General features: G+C 45.8%; 1 protein-coding gene across 3 annotated transcripts in view; it reads right to left on the bottom strand.

The window, feature by feature from the left end:
• The window catches only part of LOC121575040 (forkhead box protein P1-B-like), a 251168-nt gene that overhangs the window by 116819 nt on the left and 107801 nt on the right, over positions 1–26548 (bottom strand). For all 3 annotated transcript variants that reach the window (XM_041887826.2, XM_041887824.2, XM_041887825.2), the window contains exon 5: positions 1283–1449. In XM_041887826.2, the coding sequence (XP_041743760.1) occupies positions 1283–1438 (156 nt within the window). In that variant the 5' untranslated portion in view covers positions 1439–1449. The remainder of the gene's footprint in view (positions 1–1282; positions 1450–26548) is intronic.

A 26548-nucleotide genomic window follows, 5' to 3' on the forward strand; every position in this document is an offset into this window, starting at 1 on the left:
TTTTTGTCGTTGGCAAGCATGCCTTTGCGGGTGTTAATGTTACTGGCTTGCAACAAATATGTGATTTCTTGGGCTATTACTCAAAACGTGCTGTACGTGGTCACAAGCTAACTTTCCTGATAAGTGCTTCAAATGAATAAGACTGTTATTTCCGTTGCGACAAAATGTTTCAGCATTGTTCTTTACTGCGTACAGATGTTGATAGATATGCTGTGACAACAGACAGCAACAAAAGAGGCTGTGCATCATGACTAAACTGCTCCTGACAACAACCCGTCATTCTTCAATGCCAAGACAGCATGAGACACGGTGATCTTTTCAATGCTGTTTCCTTAAACACGCTGTCGTGTGGCACACATAACACTGACACCAACAGAAAGAGCTTGTCTGTTTGCCTCAAGTCTCAGATGGTGAAAATGTTTTGGGCTTCACTAATAATAAATCTACCGCCATTCTCTTGGCCTCATTGGTCGGACACAGAGGAGTGTGGCATTAGTTGTGTGTGTGAGGCGTGTTTACAACGAGCTAAGGGAAAATACTGTCAGCCCATTGGACAGCACAGCACTCCAACTGTCCGAGAATCATGTGGCACCTATACACTTAAAATATGTTGACCTACCACGATAAATATTTCACCAAAATGCAGATGCTGCATGCTACAATAAACACGTCCGCATCCAAATACACAATCACTGGGAGCACTACACCCTCCTTCAACATTCAAAACGCCCTCCAATATACATAAATAGTAATAATAATGTGTGTACTTGATGTACTTTGGGGCAGGATTAAATATTAACAGGCACTTTAGAGGGGGATAGGGACTGCTGTTGACATGGGAATAATCCACTAATTTTGGCATTATTTTCATTAGACCACTGTTGATACAGTCCCAAAAGGTTTTGCATAATAATATGCCATTTAGCAGACGCTTTTATCCAAAGCGACTTACAGTCATGCGTGCATAATTTTTTTTTGTGTATGGGTGGTCCCGGGGATCGAACCCACTACCTTGGCGTTACAAGCGCCGTGCTCTACCAGCTGAGCTACAGAGGACCACCAACTTGATTGCATGCCAGCAATCAAGTTGTCAAGATATAGGACTTTCAAAAAGCAAACTGTAACTTGCCACATCATCATGATGATGCAAACTTGATTGCTGACATGCAAAACATTTTAGGCCTGTATCAACAGTGGACTAATGAAACAAATACCAAAATATATTTTTTGAGTGGATTATTCCTTTAATAAAGACAGGTGTGAAGAGAGGAACCTAGTTTACCTGCTGCTGCTGGAGATGGATCAGGTCAGCTGCCGTGACGTCCACTGACGTGACGCTCTTGGGCCTTGTGTCCCTGGCTCCGCCCTCCACGCTTGCTGCTCCGTTCTGACTGGCTGGACCGTTGCTTGTCGCCTCTGTACCAGATTCTTGCATCATGACTTAAAAACCTGAGGGCGCAGGGAGTGGGAGAAACAGCTGTTAAAACAAGGCACAGCACAGGGGATAGAGTACGTTTTAACCTGGGCCAAACTGTAAACACGTGTAATTTCCTTCCCACACAAGTTCACTTTTATAACAGGTTTTCCTATTGGTTCATGCCTGCCTGTTTCTTGTTTGTTTGCTTGCTTGCACTGTATTCATAGACTCTCTTTCCACTGGGTGATGAACTAGTCTTTTGCTTTGTCTTTCCGGACCAGATACTTTGCAGATGACATGTCCATACTGGGCTGGAGGAAGGAGCACGGCTCAGGTTCTGTTAGTGTTCTGCTTCACGGCTGTGTGGAAGGCAGGGGGTAGAAACTGAGAGAAACCCAACCTCAGTGAGGCAAAGCAGTGGAGCCCAAGAAAACACTCACCCTCACAAACAAAACATTTTCTATGGAAATTAATATATTTACTTGCATGGTCCCAGAAGAACCACGCAGAATGGCTTTTTAATGGGAAACAGGGCCAACGGGTGGACCTGCCTGCCTGCCAAAGGATCTCCATGAGAAACATCCATTTTAAAACACTCAAAACAAATGAGTCTATACCAAAAACTTTTTCTGTTATTACTTCATTTTAAAGGAGAATGTGCTGTATACAAATGGTTACATATGCTCTATAATTGCATGTATTTCTATAATCCAATTAAAATAAAATAAATATTCAGCCATACATTTTTTAATTTTCAAGTCCTTATTGTTTCTGATTTGGATGATTCACAAGCCAGACATACATCCCCCCACCCCCCAGCCCGACTCCCTCCCCTCACTCCTGGGATGAGTATGAACCGAACGACACTGATGCTTATCTGGGGCTGCATTCCTGAAATCAGTGGTGAGATTTACATCTTTTGTGTTGGTCACAAGCCTCACTGGTGCGGTGGTCGGGGCGTCTAGTCGCCCAATACCAGAGTAGTTAATGAAGCTGACAATGTCAGGCAGAAGTAAATTAACTTGGCTGATTAATTATTTATACAAAGTAGAATAAATGCCCTTAAAACACTGGGCCTCGTCATGAAAGATGGTGGAAATGGGACTAAATGCAGATTTATAATGTTGCGTTTAAGGCATTATAGGGAGGTCATTACATGTTAATGTGTGCTCAACAGAGGGGCTGAGTCTCCTGAGATGCCAATCTAAACAAGGCACAGCCGGCTCACAGCAGAAGAGCCACCATGGGGACTCACTCTGTCTGACAGACATCAAATGGAGCTTGACAGGTTGTCATGTTCACATTTATTATCAGAAAATAAAATAAGCAAGATAACAATAGAATAGTATAGGTCAGAGATCATCAACTAGATTAAGCCGCGGCCAATTTTTTCTTGAGCGGATGGTCGGGGGCCGAAACATAATTACAAATCATTTGTAATTTGCAAGAAGTCCAAACAGCTATAATATTTGACTAAAACATAATCATTTCAAACCTTGCTTATATTTGTTTCCGATCACATATATCTCTTTATTATGCATGGTAATACATGGGGACAGATTTCCAAAATTAAAATCACTTGGAGCTGATTTACTGGTATTTCTACAGTCTTTTATGTCCAACAATGAACATTTGACAAAAAAATATAATATATATTTTATTTTATTGCTTAGACAAATGGGGTGGGGGCAAATAAAATCACCCACGGCCCGCCAGTTGGGGAACCCTGGTATTGGTCATTAGAACAATAAATAACAATGTTACAGGCCTAACTATTTTTAGTGGTAAAATAAATAATAATTTCAGCGCTATCATCATCATCAGTAGTTGTAGGCTACACGTAGTAAAATCAGTAGCTACCACTACTGGTGTAGCTCAGTTGGTAGAGCATGGCGCTTGCAACGCCAGGGTTGTGGGTTCGTTTCCCACGGGGGGCCAGTATGAAAAATGTATGCACTCACTAATTGTAAGTTGCTCTGGATAAGAGCATCTGCTAAATGACTAAAATGTATAATAATAATCCCCATAGTACACTATAATTTTAATCTTTACAAGGAAGAATGTCTCTGCTCTTCTTGTAGGCAGAACATCCCAGTGAGTCCTCATCAGATAATGTAGTCTGTATTGGTTCAGTTGAATGTCAACCGCCCCCTCACCTCAACTGTTGTGTATGCTATTTCCCCCAAGGCTGACTAGGCTCTTTCGGAGCTTCAGTCTACCTTTATTGCCCTGCAGAGGGCCTTTGTTGGACTGAAGTTAGTGCTTAATGCAGGTAAAATCAAATACATTTTGTTTTCCAATTCACTTAGAAATGTATCGAATGATTTATGCTACGTACACTGAACAAAAATATAAACGCAACATGCAACAATTTCAAAGATTTTACCGAGTTACAGTTCATATAAGGAAATCAGTCAATTTAAATAAATTCATTAGGCCCTAATCTATGGATTTCACATGACTGGGAATACAGATATACAACTGTTGGTCACAGATACCTTTAAAAAAAGGTTGGGGCGTGGACCCGAAAACCAGTCAGTATCTGGTGTGATCACCATTTGCCTCATGCAGCGTGACACATCTCCTTTACATTGAGTTGATCAGGCTGTTGACTGTGGCCTGTGTAATGTTGTCCCACTCCTCTTCAATGGCTGTGCGAAGTTGCTGGATGTTGGTGGGAACTGGAACATGCTGTCGTACACGTCGATCCAGAGCATCCCAAACATGCTCAATGGGTGACATGTCTGGTGAGTATGCAGGCCATGGAAGAACTGGGACATTTCAGCTTCAGGAATTGTGTACAGATCCTTGCGACATGGGGCCATGCATTATCATGCTGAAACATGAGGTGATGGCGGCGGATGAATGGCACGACAATGGGCCTCAGGATCTCGTCACGGTATCTCTGTGCATTTAAATTGCAATCGATAAAATGCAATTGTGTTCGTTGTCCGTAGCTTATGCCTGCCCATACCATAATTCCACCGCCACCATGGGTCACCCTGTTCACAACATTGACATCAGCAAACCACTCGCCCACACGACGCAATACACGCTGTCTGCCATCTGCCTGGTACAGTTGAAACCGGGATTAATTTGTGAACAGCACACTTCTCCAGCATGCCAGTGGCCATCGATGGTGAGCATTTTCCCACTGAAGTCGGTTATGACGCCGAACTGCAGTCAGGTCCAGACCCTGGTGAGGACGACGAGCACACAGATGAGCTTTCTGAGACCGTTTCTGACAGTTTATGCAAATATTCTTCAATTGTGCAAACTCAGTTTCATCAGCTGTCCGGGTTAAATTCTCTGGCAACAGCTCTGGTGGACATTCCTGCAGTCCGCATGCCAATTGCACGCGCTCTCAAAACTTGAGATATCTGTGGCATTGTGTTGTGTGACAAAACTGCACATTTTAGAGTGGCCTTTTATTGTCCCCAGCAAAAGGTGCACCTGTGTAATGATCAAGCTGTTTAATCAGCTTCTTGATATTTACATTTAAGTCATTTAGCAGACGCTCTTATCCAGAGTGACTTACAAATTGGTGCATTCAACTTATGATAGCCAGTGGGACAACCACCACTGGGGGAGGGGGGGTCTATTCCAGGTATTCCTTAAAGAGGTAGGGTTTCAAGTGTCTCTGGAAGGTGGTCAGTGACTCCGCTGTCCTGGCGTCGTGGGGGAGCTTGTTCCACCATTGGGGTGCCAGAGCAGCGAATAGCTTTGACTGGGCTGATATGATACACCTGTTAAATGAATGGATTATATTGGCAAATAAAAAATGCTTATTAAAAGGAATGTAAACAAGTTTGTGCACAGAATTTGATAGAAATAAGCTTTTTGTCCGTATGGAACATTTCTGGAATAGTTTATTTCAGCACATGAAACATGTGACCAACACTATACATGTTACGTTTATATTTTTGTTCAGTATACTTTGGATGTGTTCCCGCATATAAATATCTGGGCATCTGGATTGATGATAGGCTTTCATTCAAAATACATGTTGATGAGTTAGTTAAGAAGTTAATCATGTACAGTGGGGAAAAAATGATTTAGTCAGCCACCAATTGTGCAAGTTCTCCCACTTAAAAAGATGAGAGAGGCCTGTAATTTTCATCATAGGTACACGTCAACTATGACAGACAAATTGAGGGAAAAAAATCCAGAGAATCACATTGTAGGATTTTTAATGAATTTATTTGCAAATTATGGTGGAAAATAAGTATTTGGTCACCTACAAACAAGCAAGATTTCTGGCTCTCACAGACCTGTAACTTCTTCTTTAAGAGGCTCCTCTGTCCTCCACTCGTTACCTGTATTAATGGCACCGGTTTGAACTTGTTATCAATATAAAAGACACCTGTCCACAACCTCAAACAGTCACACTCCAAACTCCACTATGGCAAAGACCAAAAAGCTGTCAAAGGACACCAGAAACAAAATTGTAGACCTGCACCAGGCTGGGAAGACTGAATCTGCAATAGGTAAGCAGCTTGGTTTGAAGAAATCAACTGTGGGAGCAGTTATTAGGAAATGGAAGACATACAAGACCACTGATAATCTCCCTCGATCACCCCGTGGGTCAAAATGATCACAAGAACGGTGAGCAAAATCCCAGAACCACACGGGGGACCTAGTGAATGAGCTGCAGAGAGCTGGGACCAAAGTAACAAAGCCTACCATCAGTAACACACTACGCCGCCAGGGACTCAAAACCTGCAGTGCCAGACGTGTCCCCCTGCTTAAGCCAGTACATGTCCAGGCCCGTCTGAAGTTTGCTAGAGTGCATTTGGGTGATCCAGAAGAGGATTGGGAGAATGTCATATGGTCAGATGAAACCAAAATAGAACTTTTTGGTAAAAACTCAACTCGTCGTGTTTGGAGGACAAAGAATGCTGAGTTGCATCCAAAGAACACCATACCTACTGTGAAGCATGGGGGTGGAAACATCATGCTTTGGGGCTGTTTTTCTGCAAAGGGACCAGGACGACTGATCCGTGTAAAGGAAAGAATGAATGGGGCCATGTATCGTGAGATTTTGGTGAAAACCTCCTTCCATTAGCAAGGGCATTGAAGATGAAACGTGGCTGGGTCTTTCAGCATGACAATGATCCCAAACACACCGCCCGGGCAACAAAGGAGTGGCTTCGTAAGAAGCATTTCAAGGTCCTGGAGTGGCCTAGCCAGTCTCCAGATCTCAACCCCATAGAAAATCTTTGGAGGGAGTTGAAAGTCCGTGTTGCCCAGCGACAGCCCCAAAACATCACTGCTCTAGAGGAGATCTGCATGGAGGAATGGGCCAAAATACCAGCAACAGTGTGTGAAAACCTTGTGAAGACTTACAGAAAACGTTTGACCTGTGTCATTGCCAACAAAGGGTATATAACAAAGTATTGAGAAACTTTTGTTATTGACCAAATACTTATTTCCCACCATAATTTGCAAATAAATTCATTAAAAATCCTACAATGTGATTTTCTGGAGAAAAAAAATCTCATTTAGTCTGTCATAGTTGACGTGTACCTATGATGAAAATTACAGGCATCTCTCATCTTTTTAAGTGGGAGAACTTGCACAATTGGTGGCTGACTAAAAACTTTTTTTCCCCACTGTAGCTGTAGCTCAATTGGTAGAGCATGGCGCTTGTAACGCCAGGGTAATGGGTTCGATCCCCGGGACCACCCATACGTAAAAATGTATGCACACATGACTGTAAATCGCTTTGGATTAAAGCGTCTGCTAAATGGCATTTTATTATTATAAATGGACTTATTTTACAGGAATAGGTCATGCCTTAAGTTAAATAGCAGAAAACAAACTTTTTTGTCTACATTGATTCCGATTTTACAATATGGCAATATCATTTATATGAATGCAGCTTTATTGAAGCCACTGGAGGCTGTATAGCATTAGGCTTCATTACAGGCGATAGGTTCAGCACACATCACTGTACTCTGTATGAGAAAGTAGGCTGGCCCTCTTTGAAGTCTCGCAGATCTATGCATTACACTCTTTTTTTTTCTATAAAGGCCTCTTGTGTAAACTACCACCGTACCTCACTTCTCTGGTAACTTAAAGAAATACAAGCTATCAGACACGATCTCAGGAATGGTTAACTCTAGAGGTCCCTTCGATCTCGACAGTTAGGTAAATCTCCCTTTAGCTGTTTTGCACCTTGCTTGTAGAATGGTCTACAGAATTCACTGAAATTGAATGGTGCATCTAAAGCGGTACAGACGGCTATGTGAGGACCATTTTAAGGAAGAATGTGTTTGTTTTTTATGATTCTATGATTGATCTTGTAATTAATTATATTTTACTGTTATGTTTTTTTTGCTTGCATATATATTGTATGTAAGTAACTAGGCCTCTGCTTAATTTTTTTACTTTCCCCAGGGCAATGCTGCAAATGAGAATGTATTCTCAGTCAACTCACCTGGTTAAATAAAGAATAAATACATCTCATTCTGAGCCCCTGCCTCTCTGTCTGCAGGCATATGGGCTGTTGGGCCCAGGCTATGGACTGTGTTCTCTGGGTTCTGGGCTCTGGGCTCTGGCCTCTGGCCTCAAGCCTCCAGCTCAGCCCACTCTTTTTCCCTCTCTCCAGACAGATGTTGACCCGGCTGACTCCGTCAGTCTGGCACAGACTCCCTCCATAATGGGATTTTGTAAACAAGGAGTGAGCAAGAGGAATACTGTGGGATGGAAGAGAGAGAGTCAGCCACAACTACATCTACAGACCCCGGCTGCTCAGCTCAGCTCAGCTCAGCTCAGCTCGGCTCGGCTCATACAAACTCCCCTTCCTTCTGAGACACCAATTAGAAACACATTCTCAGGCCAAATGAAATGTGATTTGAAATAAACCACATGCTGATGCTATTCACCCACACTTATTTTTCAAATAAAATACATTTTTCCACACATAAAAAAAATTGACTGAGTCTGTTTTTTTCTCTCCAAAGCTACATAAAAGGGGAAAATAATGGCTATTATGCATGCACTGTCATTCCATGCAACATTTTCGTAATTATAACGGAAAGGCGTACATTTCCAAATGCAAGGCATCTCCAAAAGTAATCAAGAGAATGAGCCGCGGGGCTATTTTAATGTATGCAAAACTTGTGACCCACAATGAAGGAGAGTAAGGCTAAAATGAATGCAAAGTAATGCGCACATGCTTGGAACCGGCACTGATGAGGGACGGCTAAAATTAACACCCAATTAATTTTCGAATTGACAAACAAATGAAACCCATAAATCTACTTTCTAATTAATTTTACCGCAGAATAATTCAAAGCTGCAATATTGCGAGCAAAAAAAATAAGAGAAATAAAGAAAATGGAAAATGTGCATTATCCATCATAAATATCATCCAGATAGGAAAGAGCCTTATTGGAGAGTTATCTAGTGATAACAATGTTAATCTGAGCTGCACTGAGGCAGAGACACAGCAACTTCATGTAGGCTATCAGGCACAGGCAACTAGTCTATCACGTGACAGGGCCCCTAGTTAATTTATCTACTAATTTATGTTCAGTTTGCTCAGGGGATACTCTTATCTGTGATGATGACTCAAATAGCTTGTTTCTTTTATCCATTTATACAGCAATACATATTCAGGGGGAATTATCTGTCAAGTGTCTCGCTAAAGGTACTATACTTAGCAGGGCTGGAACATACGCATTCATGCAAGCACCCACGAATACACAAACACACACACACGCACAAGCACACACACACACACACAGACACACACAAATAAACACACACATATTCAAACAGAAATGAGGGGGCAGTTCATGAGAAACAGGCCTGCTTGTTTATGAGGCATGTCAGCCCTAAATAATGAACATTCCAGAAGATTAGAATGAGGTAACAGAGGTCCACAAAACAGATGCTTTGCTTCTCTGTTGATCCTCAGAGGTCTGTTCTTCTAAAGGGGGTGGTGGTGGGGGGATGTCTGGTTGCAAAACACAACAAGTGTTTGGAACAAACAGTGGATCATAAAAAAGGTCAGAGTTTCTGTTTGGTGATGGTTTTGTTCCTCTAATATGGGGAGTACAGTCCAAACACAGTCACATGCAACTCCCACCTGACCAGACAGGTTCAGAGCATGGCAGGGCACCAAGGACTAATCAAGCCTATCGTTCCACTCAATCTAATTCTAAAAGCCTGTCCCTTGTCATGGCAGCCTGGAATTCAAGAGCTCAACAATTCAGTCAACAATCCAAGGTAGGGTCGTCCTGCACAGCTGTGGTGTGACCCTTTCCCATGTTTTGTTTTTCTCTAATGCTCATGACAGTAAACCCTCCATGGCCACCTGTTCCGGTCTGCATAGTTATCACATAGCTCCTGTTTACACAAGCACACAGCACAAGTACACAACACAAGCACACAACACAAGCTCACAACACAAGCACAACATTGTTGGGGAGGAGATAAAGACAGACAAAGGAGATGACAATTGGAGAGGTTCACTCTAACGCTGCCTGTTTAGGTTAGGCTTGGTTGCTAGACTAGAGAACATAAATAGCTTGTACCAAGGTGGTGCGACACCATAACACCTCCCCTGGATGGGGTTTACAAGGTTTGGAGAGTTTCGTGTTCAGCTTTATTTTGGCTCGCTGTTCTGAGGATAAGTCTGAAGACAAACATGAGAGGGAATCTTTTTTTTTCACCGTGTTTACAAATAGCTGAACGAACATTTGTTCAATGATCCACAGTCAACCCTGTCATAGTACAAAATAAACCATTCAAAGAACTGAACCCCTCTACTGGCCTGTGCAGAACAGAACAGAATTGGACTGGGCCCTTGAACCCTCCCACAGTCACAGCAGAGCCAGCGGCCCTCCCTCCCTCCCTCATCTCCTTGGTCTTTACCTTAATGTAGCCTAGACCTCCATAATCCAGAACCACACGCGTCCCTCAGAAGTGGCTGCCACAATATCTGGGCTCGCTTGGCACTCAACGAAGAATCCCTCGCCCTTCTCTTCTCCGAGAAGGTAAACCGACAGCATGGATGACATTCCGCCAACGGAGACTTCACAGTGAGACCAAACAAGCACTAATCTCACCAGCCACTTCAACCAAAAGTCACAGATAAGCAAAGCATATCTCAAGACTACAGTGACAACATTGTAGGAAAAGGGCTCTCCCTCCTCACCCCTTTTTCACAGACACACAGAAGCTTTTTAAAAGTTCCTTCCAGACCTTGTAGGGGTTAACCAACCACTCACTCACACCTACAAACAAAGCGGCTATTTGTTTATTAACTGATTTCTGCCATGGCTACAGTAAACAGGGTGAGCGGTGGTTTGTGTTTATGAACAAACATCTCCTTGCAGGACCAATTTAACATTAACCAGGTGGAATAATCAACATATTTCATAGGTGACACTCATGGCAGACCTAATGTAAACAGGCTCTGGGAGGAGAAAGGGGCAAAGCTTAGGGAATCAAGGTCGATGCAAATGCAGAGCCAGCTAGAAACTGAAGACAAACAAACAGTCATTCTCCTGACATTTGAAGAAGCATTAAGGTGGTGTGTTACAGCTGCTAGCCACCATGAATGTGAACGAAGAGGGGGTGGACGGGGGTGGGGAGGGTGCGGTGGGCTGGTAAAGAGGGTCTCCTCAGGTTAGAGGGAAAACACGGTGGTAGAGACACAACACTTTTACAACAGACAAAATATAGAGTGTCTTCAACAACACCACAGCAAGGAACTTGTAAAACATGTTAAACATTTACCTGCTTCAATTATTCAGTAACTAGGGCTTGGCAACAACAAAGGATGTCCGAGAGCTCCTGAAGCTGTTCCTAAAAACATCAGGACAGGTCGATGGAAAAACAAGCAATGTTGTTTTCATCCAACAAACAGAGAAATAATTTAACTGCAGGTGCCCTGTTATTTACCCAGATAACACTGGAATGAATAGTCTGGGTATACAATTAATACTGTATCTATTTCTATATCATTACAAATAATATTGGCTTGAATTTGATTCTAACACACACAGTGTGTGATCTGTGTTACTCCATTTACATTAGAGCAAATAATACACTATTCAGAAACAGCTAACGATTACAACAAGCATGAAAGAAAAATTGGTGTGGGGAATTTCAAGCTGCACGTCACCTTGTGCATGAATTATTCATGCATACAGGTTGCCATCTGCTCATCTGAATCCAGTCAGTGAGGCCTAGCTACCCTGACTGTTTGGTTTTCCGTCTCCTCTCCTCTCCCAAATAACCCTCATCCTCATTTCAGTTAGGCCCCAAACCCATTTACCCAAATATAGTGAGGGCAAAGGAACAACAGCTAAGAGCCCAAACACATATTTATGACACACTGTGAAGAATATAATGGGATCCTCAAGTGTGAAATCCAGATTCAAATGTAGTACTACACCATGTACAGAGAAAAGTTATTGACATCCACTGATGCTGAGGATGATGATTCATATGAATATGAACCTATTATCACGCTACAAGCTCATTTGAATGAACAATAAGGATGGAAGCAGAAGGCAGACTCTCCAGTAGGGAGGCTAAGTAGATATACAATTTCCTAAAATACACAAAACAGTTTGTCTCCTTGGCATGAAGCTGTCCCATATACACCTAACGTACAGGCCTGCTGAGCAGAGAAAATGACGGAATGTGCAAAAGTAAGGCAGGGCACTGTATTTTTAGTACAACAATGGCCGATTGAGACTAAGTAAATAGTAAAGTCTAATGAGTTTAAAGCCGCTTGTACATAATATAATATGCCATTTAGCAGACGCTTTTATCCAAAGCGACTTACAGTCATGTGTGCATACATTTTTACGTATGGGTGGTCCCGGGGATCGAACCCACTACCCTGGCGTTACAAGCGCCATGCTCTATCAATTGAGCTACATGAATGGAATAGTAATGGTGAGATGTGGAATTGGAGCTGTTTCAGGAGTGGTTTACCACACATTCCTCAGTGACTCTCCTTCATTTGACTTTGATAATCTCACTCACATGAGGCTCACACCGATTAACACTACAGCGAAAGGACAGACATCGAGAGACGTGGGCCTCTTTTCTGACCAGATCCGATGCATGGGAAAAGCAGGCCTCGCTACCCTCAAGCTCATCTTACCAATTAGACCTGTCAAACGCACGCCGAAAGAAAAACACAGACTTCAATCTCTCCGCATCCAATGGGATCTGGAAAAGCGCATATTGTTTTAACATGACTTTAAAATGTGTCATATATTTTTACTAGAATTCATGCAAGGCCCGTTCCCAGGAGGGTGGAAATGTGGACTTCCGAGGAGGAAATATGTCAGATGCATTTTCCTGGGGAAAGGAAGGTTAGCTTATCTAATTAACACTGTGTGCCTAAACCATACAAGGGCCATATTGTTAGAAACAATGATCTTGGGGGGTAAACTTACCCAGTTGCACACTGCTGGTGTACATTGACAACTCTTGAGTCTGTGTCTTTCTACAGTTAGGCCTACAGTGCATTCGGAAAGTATTCAGACCCCTGCACATTGTTACGTTACAGCCTTATTCTAAAATTGATTAAATAAATAAAAATCCTCATCAATCTACACACAATAACCATAAAACAGGTTTTTAGAAATGTTTGCAAATGTATTCAACATAAAAAACAGAAATACCTTCTTTACTTAAGTATTCAGACCATTTGCTATGAGACTCGAAATTGAGCCCAGGTGCATCCTGTTTCCATTGATCATCATTGAGATGTTTCTAAAACTTGATTGGAGTCCACCTGTGGTAAATTCAATTGATTGGACATGATGTGGAAAGGCACCCACCTGTCTATGTGACCTTATAAAGACAGGTGTGTGCCTTTACACATCATGTCCAATCAATTGAATTTACCACAGTTGACAGTGCATGTCAGAGCAAAAACCAAGCCATGAGGTCGAAGGAATTGTCCGTAGAGCTCCGAGACAGGACTGTGACGAGGCACAGATCTGGGGAAGGGTACCAAAAAATTTCGCAAGCATTGAAGGTCCCCAAGAACACAGTGGCCTCCATCATTCTTAAATGGAAGAAGTTTGGAACCACCAAGACTTTTCCTAAAGCTAACCGCCCGGCCAAACTGAGCAATCGGGGGAGAAGGGCCTTGGTCAGGGAGGTGACCAGGAACCCGATGGTCACTCTGACAGAGCTCCAGAGTTCCTCTGTGGAGATGGGAGAACCTTCCAGAAGGATAACCATCTCTGCCGCACTCCACCAATCAGGCCTTTACGGTAGAGTGGCCAGACAGAAGCCACTGCTCAGTAAAAGGCACATGACAGGCCGCTTGGAGTTTGCCAAAAGGCACCTAAAGGACTCTCAGACCATGAGAAACAAGATTCTCTGGTCTGATGAAACCAAGATTGAACTCTTTGGCCTGAATGCCAAGCGTCACGTCTGGAGGAATCCAGGCACCGCTCATCACCTGGCCAATACCATCCCTAAGGTGAAGCATGGTGGTGGCATGTTTTTCAGCAGCAGGGACTGGGAGACTAGTCAGGATCGAGGGAAAGATGAACGGAGCAAAGTACAGAGAGATCCTTGATGAAAACCTGCTCCAGAGCGCTCAGGACCTCAGACTGGGGCAAAGGTTCACCTTCCAACAGGACAACAACCTTAAGCACACAGCCAAGACAATGCAGGAGTGTCTTCGGGACAAGTCTCTGAATGTCCTTGAGTGGCCCAGCCAGAGCCCGGACTTGAACCCGATCAAACATCTCGGGAGAGACCTGAAAATAGCTGTGCAGCGACACTCCCCATCCAACCTGACAAAGCTTGAGAGGATCTGCAGAGAAGAATGGGAGAAACTCCCCAAATACAGGTGTGCCACGCTTGTAGCGTCATACCAAATAAGACTTGAGGCTGTAATCACTGCCAAAGGTGCTTCAACAAAGTACTGAGTAAAGGGTCTGAATACTTATGTAAATGTAACATTTCTGTTTTTTAATACATTAGCAAAAAATTATAAAAACCTGTTTTTGCTTTGTCATTATGGGGTATTGTGTGTAGATTGATGAGGGGGGGAACGATTGAATCAAATTTAGAATAAGGCTGTAACGTTTTTAAAAATGTGGAAAAAGTCAAGGGGTCTGAATACTTTCCCAATGCACTGTATGTCATAGTGGAGAAGACTGGGTACTGTCTATTAGCCCACTACTCAATAGCATGGTCGTCATCAACAGCAGGAAATACACGGGATCAGTCTCAGCACTGCTAGTCTAACCACATACACTGAGCTGTGTTCAATATTCAAACTGTGTTACATGTGTCAGTGTCGGGCACAATACACTACAAGTGCTTGTTTCCCAGTGTTCGGAGTTAGTTACACAGAGATACAGTTAAGCTATTGATTGCCAGCCACAATCGTTAACTTTTATACACAAATAATGGCCAGTTATCTTGTGTGACGAGAGAAACTTAATATTTAACTATTGCTCAACATTTATGAGGTATTCTAAGCAACACATACAGTTGAAGTCGGAAGTTTACATACACCTTAGCCAAATACATTTAAACTCAGTTTTTCACAATTCCTGACATTTAATCCTAGTAAAAATTCCCTGTCTTAGGTCAGTTAGGATCACCACTTTATTTTAAGAATGTGAAATCAGAATAATAGTAGAGAGAATGATACATTTCAGCTTTTATTTCTTTCATCACATTCCCAGTGGGTCAGAAGTTTACATACACTCAATTAGTATTTGGTAGCATTGCCTTTAAATTGTTTAACTTGGGTCAAACGTTTAATGTAGCCTTCCACAAGCTTCCCACAATAGGTTGGATGAATTTTGGCCCATTCCTCCTGACAGAGCTGGTGTAACTGAGTCAGGTTTGTAGGCCTCCTTGCTCGCACACGCTTTTTCAGTTCTGCCCACACATTTTCGATTGAGGTCAGTGCTTTGTGATGGCCACTCCAATACCTTGACTTTGTTGTCCTTAAGCCATTTTGCCACAACATTGGAAGTATGCTTGGGGTCATTGTCCATTTGGAAGACCCATTTGCGACCAAGCTTTAACTTCCTGACTAATGTCTTGAGATGTTGCTTCAATATATCCACATTATTTTCCTTCCTCATGATGCCACCTATTTTGTGAAGTGCACCAGTCCCTCCTGCAGCAAAGCACCCCCACAGCATGATGCTGCCTCCCCGTGCTTCATGGTTGGGATGGTGTTCTTCGGCTTGCAAGCCCCCTTTTTTACTCCAAACATAACGATGGTCATTATGGCCAAACAGTTCTATTTTTGTTTAATCAGACCAGAGGACATTTCTCCAAAAAGTATGATATTTGTCCCAATGTGCAGTTGCAAACCGTAGTCTGTCTTTTTTTATGGCGGATTTGGAGCAGTGGCTTCTTCCTTGATGAGCGGCCTTTCAGGTTATGTCGATATAGGACTCGTTTTACTGTGGATATAGATAATTTTGTACCTGTTTCCTCCAGCATCTTTACAAGGTCCTTTGCTGTTGTTCTGGGATTGATTTGCACTTTTCGCACCAAAGTACGTTCATCTCTAGGAGACAGAATGCGTCTCCTTCCTGAGCGGTATGACGGCTGTGTGGTCCCATGGTGTTTATACTTGTGTACTATTGTTGTACAGATGAACGTGGTACCTTCAGGCGTTTGGAAATTGCTCCCAAGGATGAACCAGACTTGTGGAGGTCCAAAAAAAAAATTCTGAGGTCTTGGCTGATTTCTTTGGATTTTCCCATGATGTAAAGCAAAGAGGCACTGAGTGTGTAGGTAGGCTTTGAAATACATCCACAGGTACACCTCCAATTGACTCAAATCAATCAATTAGCCTATCAAAAGCTTCTAAAGCCATGACATCATTTTCTAGAATTTTCCAAGCTGTTTAAGGCACAGTCAATTTAGTGTATGTAAACTACTGACCCACTGGAATTGTGATACAGTGAATTATAAGTGAAATAATCTGTCTGTAAACAATTGTTGGAAAAATTACTTGTGTCATGCACAAAGTAGATGTCCTAACCGACTATTGCCAACTATTGTTTGTTAACAAGACATTTGTGGAGTGGTTGAAAAACAAGTTTTAATGACTCCAACCTAACTTCCGACTTCAACTGCATGAAATAATCGATACAATTCTATTCTGAATGTGGCTTGAGTGTCACGTCTCCTCCCGTTGCTCCCCTCCGGTGCTCTGATTCGCCGGTCTACTGAGCCACCGGTCTGAGCGCACCACCTCGGCAAACACAGGAATGGAAACCCAACGCACCCTAATCACCTCCAGCGCACCTGCACCTCATGATCTCATCACCACCACTATATAGCCCTGGACTGTTCATTAATTGTTGTGTGTAATTGTTAGCGTCGTGTCGTTTACGCGCTCTTTCTTATTCTCTTTCTCATTGTTAAGTAAACCTTTACCTTGTTAATTCCTGTGTCTGCGTCCTGCCTCTTTGTATCCTCAGTACTCGTCACAGAATTACACACCACTCACGAAAATGGATGCAGCAGGTAATCCTCCTGGAGTTTCCCAGCAGCTTGCCCAGTTGAACGCCGCCATGCAGGAAGTGCTCCAAACTCTGCATAATCTGCCCAGCGCTCCGGTTCCTCCTCAGGGAGCGACGAGTGCACCCAATCCACCTGTTCCTGTGCTATCACCCACGTCTGAGGGAACCCTCGCCCTATCGGAGCGCTATGACGGTAAACCTACTAAATGTAGTGGCTTCCTGCTACAGGTTTCCAGTGATTTCGCTACTTAAATGAAAGGCGCTGGATTGGGCCACGGCAGTCTGAGAAGGAGGTGAGGCCGTGACGCTTCCCTACTCCACCATCCTCGTTCGGTTCAGGGCGGTGTTTGATCATCCCATGGAGGGAAAGGACGGGGGAGAGCGTCTCCTCCAGCTACAACAGGGAGAGGGGCCCACGTCCGAGTACGCTCTGAGATTTTGCACGGTGGTGGCGTCTTCCGGCTGGAATGAAGAGAGGCTTACGGGAGGACATCAAGATGGAACTCGCATGTCGGGACGACGAGATGGACCTTGATATCCTCATGCGGATCAGCGGGGAACCTTATAGATAGGGAGCTGGTCTCTGAATGGGGGTTGCCCACCGTGCCACTGCCTTCTCTGCTACACGTCACCTCGCTGGACAATAAACCACTTGGATCAGGCACCATTACGCACGTCACTCTCCCCATCACCATCACCATTCCCACACTACCGGAGCACCAAGAGGATCTGTCATTCCACATCATCATGTCACCCCTTCACCGGATCACAGCCTGGTCCACATCATGCCGGAAGACCTGCTTGCCGGTGGTTTGTTGTTCCACGTCAGTGGAGAGTCCGGAGTCCGCCTCCCAGCACAACATTCCACGTGAGTACACAGATCTCTCCGATGTCTTCTCTTCATTAAAGGCTACGTGTCTCCCTCCTCACAGGCCCTGGGACTGTGCCATTGACCTGCTGGAGGGACAACACCCCCCGAAGAGTCGTATTTATCCCCTTTCCATGGCGGAGACTGAGGCCATGGAGAAGTATGTGGCGGAGACCCTGAAACAGAGGTTCATCAGATGCTTTACCTCTCCTGCCTCCGCCAGCTTCTTCTTCGTGGCCAAAAAAGAAGGAGGACTGAGGCCGTACATTGACTACAGGGGGCTGAACGCAGTCACCACCAAGTACCGGTACCCCCTCCCTCTGGTTCTGTCGGCCATCGAGCAGCTACGACCCGGTACTTTACCAAGTTGGACATGAGGAGTGCCAACAACCTGATCCGAATCCGGGAAGGAGACGAGTGGAAGACGGCATTCAGCACTACCTCAGGCCAATATGAATACTGCGTCATACCCTACGGCCTCGCCGACGCACCTTCTGTGTTCCAGTCCTTCGTCAATGACGTGTGGGGACGTGTTCCGAAACATGCTGAGTAGACAGGTGGTGGTGTACATCGACGATATCCTGATCTACTCGGCTACGTTCGAGGAGCACGTCAGGGACGTCAGAGCTGTCCTACTCCGCCTCCGGGAACACAGCCTGTTGGTGAAGGGGGAGAAATGCAAATTCCACCAACAGGCCATCTCCTTCATGGGATACAGGATCAGTCCTCAGGGGGTGTTCTTGGAAAGAGCGAAGACGGATCCCGTCAGGACATGGCCAGTCCCCACCACCACCAAGGGCCTACAAAGCATCCTGGTCCTTCAGCTCCATAGCCGCCCCACTCACCTCTCTCCTTAAGGGTGGGCCTGAGAAGCTGGCCTGGTACCCTGAGGCTGACGCTGCCTTCAAGAGGCTGAAGGAGAGGTTCACCACAGCGCCCATCCTAAAACACCCAGATCCATCTTGTCCTTTCATCTTGGAGGTGGACGCATCGGAGGAAGGCGTGGGTGCGGTCTTCTCCCAGCGGCACAGTAAGCCAGAGAAAATGTATCCCTGTGCACTTTTCTCTAAAATGCTTACCCCCACAGAGAGGAACTATGGAGTTGGAGACAGGGAGCTGTTGGCGGTGGTCCTCGCTCTGGAGGAATGGAGACACTGGCTGGAGGGCGCCACGAAGTCCTGACCACCGGAATTTGGAGCACATACGGATGAACTCTCGTCAAGCCAGGTGGGCCCAATTTCTTACTCACTTTAAATTCATTCTGTCCTACCGCCCAGGATCCCAGAATGTGAAAGCCGACGCACTCTCCAGGATGCACCATACCGGAGAGAGGAAGGATCTGAGGGGTCCTATCCTGCCCCTGTCTCTCATCGTTGCACCTGTCGTTTGGGATGTGGACTAAGTCATCCGCCTGGCGGCTCAGGAGGACCCAGCACCTGCCAACGCCCCTCCAGGGGCGCGTGTATGTACCCACCAGTGTCCGTGACCGCCTGCTGATCTGGGCGCTCACCACCCTTACGGTGGCCCACCTTGGCTTCTGATGTCTCTCGCTATGTCAAATCCTGTTCCGTATGTGCCCAAACGAAGACACCTCGGAACGCCCCGGCAGGCAAACTAGTTCCTCTACCAGTGCCTCAGCGACCTTGGTCACACCTGTCCATAGACTTTGTCACCGACCTCCCACGTTCTGACGGCTTCACCACAGTCTTGGTGGTCGTAGAGCGGTTCTCAAAATCATGACGTTTTTTGCCGCTAACTGGTATTCCTTCTGCTCTCCAGGTCGCTGAGGTCCTGTTCCAACAGGTGTTCCGGCACTATGGACTTCCGGAGGACATCGTCTCAGACCGTGTCCCCCAATTCACCTCCCGAGTGTGGAAAGCTTTCCTGGAGAAGATCGGGGCCACGGCCAGCCTCACTTCCGGGTATAAGCCTCAGTCAAATGGGCAGGTGGAGCGCGTGAACCAGGAGCTGGGAAGGTTTCTTCGTTGCCACTGTCAGGACCGGCAGGGTGAGTGGGCAAGGTTTCTTCCCTGGGCAGAATATGCCTAGAACTCCCTTGTTCACTCCTCCACGGGGCTCACTCCCTTCCAATGCGTCCTGGGGAACCAGCTGGCCCTGGCCCCTTGGACACCCAGCCAGACCGATGCGCCCGCTTTCGACGAGTGGTTCCGCAGGGCCGGACAAGTCTGGGACGCCGCCCATGTCCGTCTCCAGAGGGCCATTCATCGGCAGAAGGACCAAGCTGACCGCCACCGCGTCATACCCTACGGCTCCCGTATTCCAGCCTGGTGATCACGTCTGGCTGTCCACTCGAAACCTCCCTCTCGCCTGCCCTGCAAGAAACTTAGCCCCTGGTTTGTGGGGCCGTTTAAGGTCCTCCGGCGAATTATTAAGGTGTCGTACCGGCTGCTCCTTCCCCCTCACTACTGTGCTCACCTACTTTTCATGTGTCTCTCCTCAAGCCGTTGGTTCCTGGTCCTCTGGCGGATGCCGTCCCCCAGGGTACGCCCCCTCCGCCCCTGGACATTGACGGGAGTCCGGTGTATGCTGTGAGGAATCTGCTGGACTCCAGGTTCCGTGGGGGACGGCTGCGTTACCTGGTGGACTGGGAGGGGTATGGCCCTGAGGAGAGGAGCTGGGTTCCGGCTGGGGATATTCAAGACCCCAACCTAATTTTGGACTTCCACCGTCACCACCCTGACCGGCCCGCTCCTCGTCCTCGGGGTCGTCCTCCTGGCTGGCAACGTCCTGCGCCGGGAGCCGTACTGTCACATCTCCTCCCATTGCACCCCTCCGGCGCTCTGATTCGCCGGTCTACTGAGTCACCGGTCTGAGCGCACCACCTCGGCAAACACAGGAATGGAAACGCAACGCACCCTAATCACCTCCAGCGCACCTGCACCTCATCATCTCATCACCACCACTATATAGCCCTGGACTGTTCGTTCATTGTTGTGTGTAATTGTTAGCGTTGTGTCGTTTACTCGCTCTTTGTTATTCTCTTTCTCATTGTTAAGTAAACCTTTACCTTAATTCCTGCGTCTGCGTCCTGCCTCTTCGTATCCTCAGTACTCGTCACATTGAGTTGGAAGATTATACAGAAAGTAATGTGTTGGACCAGTTTAACTGAGGCAGAGCGGTCATTTAGGCTCAGAGCAATCTTCCCTCAACATTTTTTGGGCACTGAGCAAATTTCAGGTCTTTTGAGCCAAAAACTTTAATTTTGCAAGCATTCTGTGCAACTTACGGTGCGCATTAACAGTGAACACTGAGGCTGTACCCACTTTAAGTTACAATTTCAGACAGTGGCCAATAGGCTATTGTGGCTATTTGAGCATAATGTAGGCCTGTCAGAGTGGCCTTTCAACTAAACCAATGGAGCAAATGCCATGACATTTCCACATTGATATAGCTGTTGACTTCTATGATATCGCCTAAAATAGCCAATATGTGGTGTTCAATGTAGGCCTACATTCCATGAGACCTTTTGAAAACATTATGCATGGCTTGACATTAACCATTTTAGGACATATTGTCACGCCCTGGCTCTGGGGACTCTTAAATGTTGAGCCAGGGTGTGGATTTTTCTATATTTAGTTTTCTATGTTTTTTGTTCTAGATCGTTTAGATCTATGTTGGCCAGGGTGGTTCCCAATCAGACGCAGCTGTAGCTCGTTGTCTCTGATTGTGGACCATACTTAGGCAGCCTGTTGGCACCAGTTAGTTTGTGGGATGTTGTTCCGTAAAGGTTTGTGTTGTTGTAACCTCAGGACTTCACGTATCGTTCGTTTTGTTGTTTTGTTCGTGTGTTGTGTACTAAATAAAATGTACGCTTATCACGCTGCGCCTTGGTTCCATGAGTCATCAGTCAACGTGCGTGACAGAAGATCCCAACCAGAAAAGGACCAAGCAGCGTGTCCAGGAACAGACAGCCTGGACTTGGGAGGAGATCCTGGACGGGAAGGGATCCTGGACTTGGGAAGAGATTCAGGCCGGAATGGATCGCCGTCCTTGGGAGGAGACTGTGGAGGCGCGCTACAGAGAGGAGCAGCGGCATCGCAGAGGGTATCGGCCGAGGAGGAAGCCCGAGAGACAGCCCCAATATATATTTTTTTGGGGGGGCTAAAAGGGTGGTTGGCGGAGCCTAGAGTTAGAGCAGAGCCAACTCCCCGTACTCAGGCTAGGAAGCGTGAGACTGGGCAGGCTCCGTGTTATGCGGAGCCACGTACTGTGCCGCGAGTATTCCGGCACAGTCCTGTACGTCCTGTGCTAGCACCACGCACGTGTCGTGCAAAGATGGGCATGCAGCCAGGACGGGGTGTGCCGGCTCAACGCTTGTGGCCTCCAGTACGCCTCCTCGGTCCCGTATATCCTGCGCCAGTGCCACGTGCTGTAGCGCCAGTACGAGTGCACAGCCCTGTACGTCCTGTGGTGATGCCTCACACATATTGTGTGGAAATAGGCATTAAGCCAGGACGGGTTGTGTCAGCTCTCCGCTCCAGACCTCCAGTCCGCCTCCACAGTCCGACCCGGCCCGTTCCGGCTCCCCGCACCAAGCCAGTGGTGCGTGTTCCCAGTCCAGCCCGGCCTGTTCCTTCTCCCCGCACCAAGCCAGTGGTGCGTATTCCCAGTCCAGCCGGGCCTGTTCCTGTCCCTCGCACCAAGCCAGTGGTGCGCGTCGCCAGCCCGGTCCGGCCTGTTCCTGCTCCCCGCACCAAGCCAGTGGTGTGCGTCGCTAGCCCGGTCCAGCCTGTTCCTGCTCCCCGCACCAAGCCTGTGGTGCGCGTCGTCAGCCCGGTCCGGCCCGTTCCTGCTCCCCGCACCAAGCCAGTGGTGCACGTCGTCAGCCCGGTCATGCCCGTTCCTGCTCCCCGCGCCAAGCCAGTGGTGCGTGTGTCCAGTCCGGCACGGCCCGTGCCTGTTCCACCGGTGCCTGGTCCGGCACCGGTCAGCTGCTCCACTCCGGAGTCAGAGCAATCCGCTCCACCGGGGTCCGGTCCAACTCCAGTCAGCGGATCCACTCTGGAGCCAGAACAATCCGCTCCACCGGTGTCCAGTCCAGCTCCGGCCAGCGGCTCCAATCCGGAGCCGGTAAGGTTTGGTCCACCGTCGTCGGGTCCAGCTCCAGTCAGCGGGGCCAGACCAGCAGGGCGCAACGGGAGGTGGAGAAAAGGTGGTGGTCACGCCCGGAGCCAGATCCGCCTCCGAGGCGGAATGCCCACCCGGCCCCTACCCTCTTGTGTTTGTGTGGCGTGGTCGCAGTCCGCGCCTTTGGGGGGGGGGGGGTACTGTCACGCCCTGGCTCTGGGGACTCTTAAATGTTGAGCCAGGGTGTGGATTTTTCTATGTTTAGTTTTCTATGTTTTTTGTTCTAGATCGTTTAGATCTATGTTGGCCAGGGTGGTTCCCAATCAGAGGCAGCTGTAGCTTGTTGTCTCTGATTGGGGACCATACTTAGGCAGCCTGTTGGCACCAGTTAGTTTGTGGGATCTTGTTCCGTAAAGGTTTGTGATGTTGTAACCTCAGGACTTCACGTATCGTTAGTTTTGTTGTTTTGTTCGTGTGTTGTGTACTAAATAAAATGTACGCTTATCACGCTGCGCCTTGGTTCCACGAGTCATCAGTCAACGTGCGTGACACATATGTTTTACTTGTCAGAAAGCTCAAATCACTTTATAAAAATAAGAAATTATCTAACACAATTGGCCAAATAGGTGACTGACTATTGTGTTGTGTTATATGTTGCAAGAAACCACTTTACTAAATCAAATTAATTGTTATCATTATTATTACCATACAGAGAATCATACAAATATGTATCCTACCGTCTGCCTATTGGCTTATTTGTATATTCAAGCGTGTCTATAAAAAAATTGGACACTGCCACTTTAAGTACAAAAAAAAAGCTCTTTACCTAACTTGCTTTTCAAAGACAGTAGCTACGTTCCATCCAATTGGCGCCAAATTTTCATACAAATACTAAAAAATCTGCATAAAGACAATGTGCGCATTTTCCCTCCAGTGGTGTGTTTCCACCAAACTGACTTGTTGCGGAGAAAAATCAGTGTGTGATGACGTAGTGCACACAAAATGTATTTTTATGCTTACGTTTTCATATACTGAATATTCAATGTGTTTCCATCGCATTTTCAACTCTACTGATAGTTTTGTCACAAAAACGTTTGCGTTAAATAGCAAATGTGCCTACTCTGGTCTTGGCACATGCACTCTAGCCAACAGCTCGCAGATACTGTAAGGTAGGCTGTGCGGGTAGGCTAGTCTACATGATGAGATTATTATGGATAAGAGCCAGAATATTTGTATTTGTCAAACGGTAGTCAAGCATCAATCATCATGTCACCAGAACAAGACCCTTGATATTTATTGGAAAGGAGCATCAAGTTCATAGTGTGCACTTTCAACACCCTGTGAAGTTAATCTGTAGCCTAATAAATTGCATGGTTTACCACCATATCATCGTGTGACACCAAGTTTGCTTCGATATGATGGTTATTATATCAGTATTTGCGCATAAAGGCGTTTCCACTGACCATTTCACACATAATTTTACCGACACAAAAAGATCCCACCATGTCGAATGAACAAATTATCTGTCGACAATTTATTAAATTGTACCGAAACATCCTGTTTCCATCACAGCTGTCGTGATTTTTTTTATACGGTATGACTTTACTCGCATGAAAATTGTGGATGGAAACATGGTTAGTTACAGTGAGGGAAAAAAGTATTTGATCCCCTGCTGATTTTGTACGTTTGCCCACTGACAAAGAAATGATCAGTCTATAATTTTAATGGTAGGTTTATTTAAACAGTGAGAGACAGAATAACAACAACAAAAATCCAGAAAAACACATGTCAAAAATGTTATGAATTGATTTGCATTTTAATGAGGGAAATAAGTATTTGACCCCCTCTCAATCAGAAAGATTTCTGGCTCCCAGGTGTCTTTTATACAGGTAACGAGCTGAGATTAGGAGATACTCTTAAAGGGAGTGCTCCTAATCTCAGTTTGTTACCTGTATAAAAGACACCTGTCCACAGAATCAATCAATCAATCAATCAATCAATCAATCAATCAATCAATCAATCAATCAGATTCCAAACTCTCCACCATGGCCAAGACCAAAGAGCTCTCCAAGGATGTCAGGGACAAGATTGTATACCTACACAAGGCTGGAATGGGCTACAAGACCATCGCCAAGCAGCTTGGTGAGAAGGTGACAACAGTTGGTGCGATTATTCGCAAATGGAAGAAACACAAAAGTGCTGTCAATCTCCCTCAGCCTGGGGCTCCATGCAAGATCTCACCTCGTGGAGTTGCAATGATCATGAGAACGGTGAGGAATCAGCCCAGAACTACACGGGAAGATCTTGTCAATGATCTCAAGGCAGCTGGGACCATAGTCACCAAGAAAACATTTGGTAACACACTACGCAGTGAAGGACTGAAATCCTGCAGCGCCCTCAAGGTCCCCCTGCTCAAGAAAGCACATATACAGGGCCGTCTGAAGTTTGCCAATGAACATCTGAATGATTCAGAGGAGAACTGGGTGAAAGTGTTGTGGTCAGATGAGACCAAAATCGAGCTTTTTGGCATCAACTCAACTCGCCATGTTTGGAGGAGGAGGAATGCTGCCTATGACCCCAAAAACACCATCCCCACCATCAAACATGGAGGTGGAAACATTATGCTTTTTCTGCTAAGGGGACGGGACAACTTCACCGCATCAAAGGGACGATGGACGGGGCCATGTACCGTCAAATCTTGGGTGAGAACCTCCTTCCCTCGGCCAGGGCATTGAAAATGGGTCGTGGATGGGTATTCCAGCATGACAATGACCCAAAACACACGGCCAAGGCAACAAAGGAGTGGCTCAAGAAGAAGCACATTAAGGTCCTGGAGTGGCCTAGCCAGTCTCCAGACCTTAATCCCATAGAAAATATGTTGAGGGAGCTGACGGTTAGAGTTGCCAAACGTCAGCCTCGAAACCTTAATGACTTGGAGAAGATCTGCAAAGAGGAGTGGAACAAAATCCCTCCTGAGATGTGTGCAAACCTGGTGGCCAACTACAAGAAACGTCTGACCTCTGTGATTGCCAACAAGGGTTTTGCCACCAAGTACTAAGTCATGTTTTGCAGAGGGGTCAAATACTTATTTCCCTCATTAAAATGCAAATCAATGTATAACATTTTTGTCTGTCTCTCACTGTTCAAATAAACCTACCATTAAAATTATAGACTGATCATGTCTTTGTCAGTGGGCAAACATACAAAATCAGCAGGGGATCAAATACTTTTTTCCCTCACTGTATGTACAAGTTTTGTGCTCTTGAAGGAAGCAATCACTCCCCCATTGCTGACCAATATTAGCTATAAACGGGCTAGTAACTCACTAACTAACTAACTAAAAAATGTGCACATGCAGTTACATGGCTCTGCTCTGTGATCTCAAATGTGCACCTAGGCTACTCTCTGAAAATTTTATCTGTTTAAAGCCAGGAAATACCTTTTTGTGAAGTTCAATCTCGTGCGTCTCTGGGCGGGCTGGCAATTCTTCTGCGTGGGACTGCTCCAGGAGCCGCGCACCCATACAGCTTAGAGGGAACATTGAGCCAGAGTACAACAGATTGCAACTTTGAACTTTTTACAAATAATTAATCTCAATGCCCTCCAATGAGCCAAGATGCCGCTACTAAATTCTATGAGATGAGGTGAAAATCAATGCAATTGTGTGGAAAAATGCTG

Source organism: Coregonus clupeaformis, chromosome 10, assembly GCF_020615455.1.
Source record: "Coregonus clupeaformis isolate EN_2021a chromosome 10, ASM2061545v1, whole genome shotgun sequence".
NCBI lineage: Eukaryota > Metazoa > Chordata > Actinopteri > Salmoniformes > Salmonidae > Coregonus > Coregonus clupeaformis.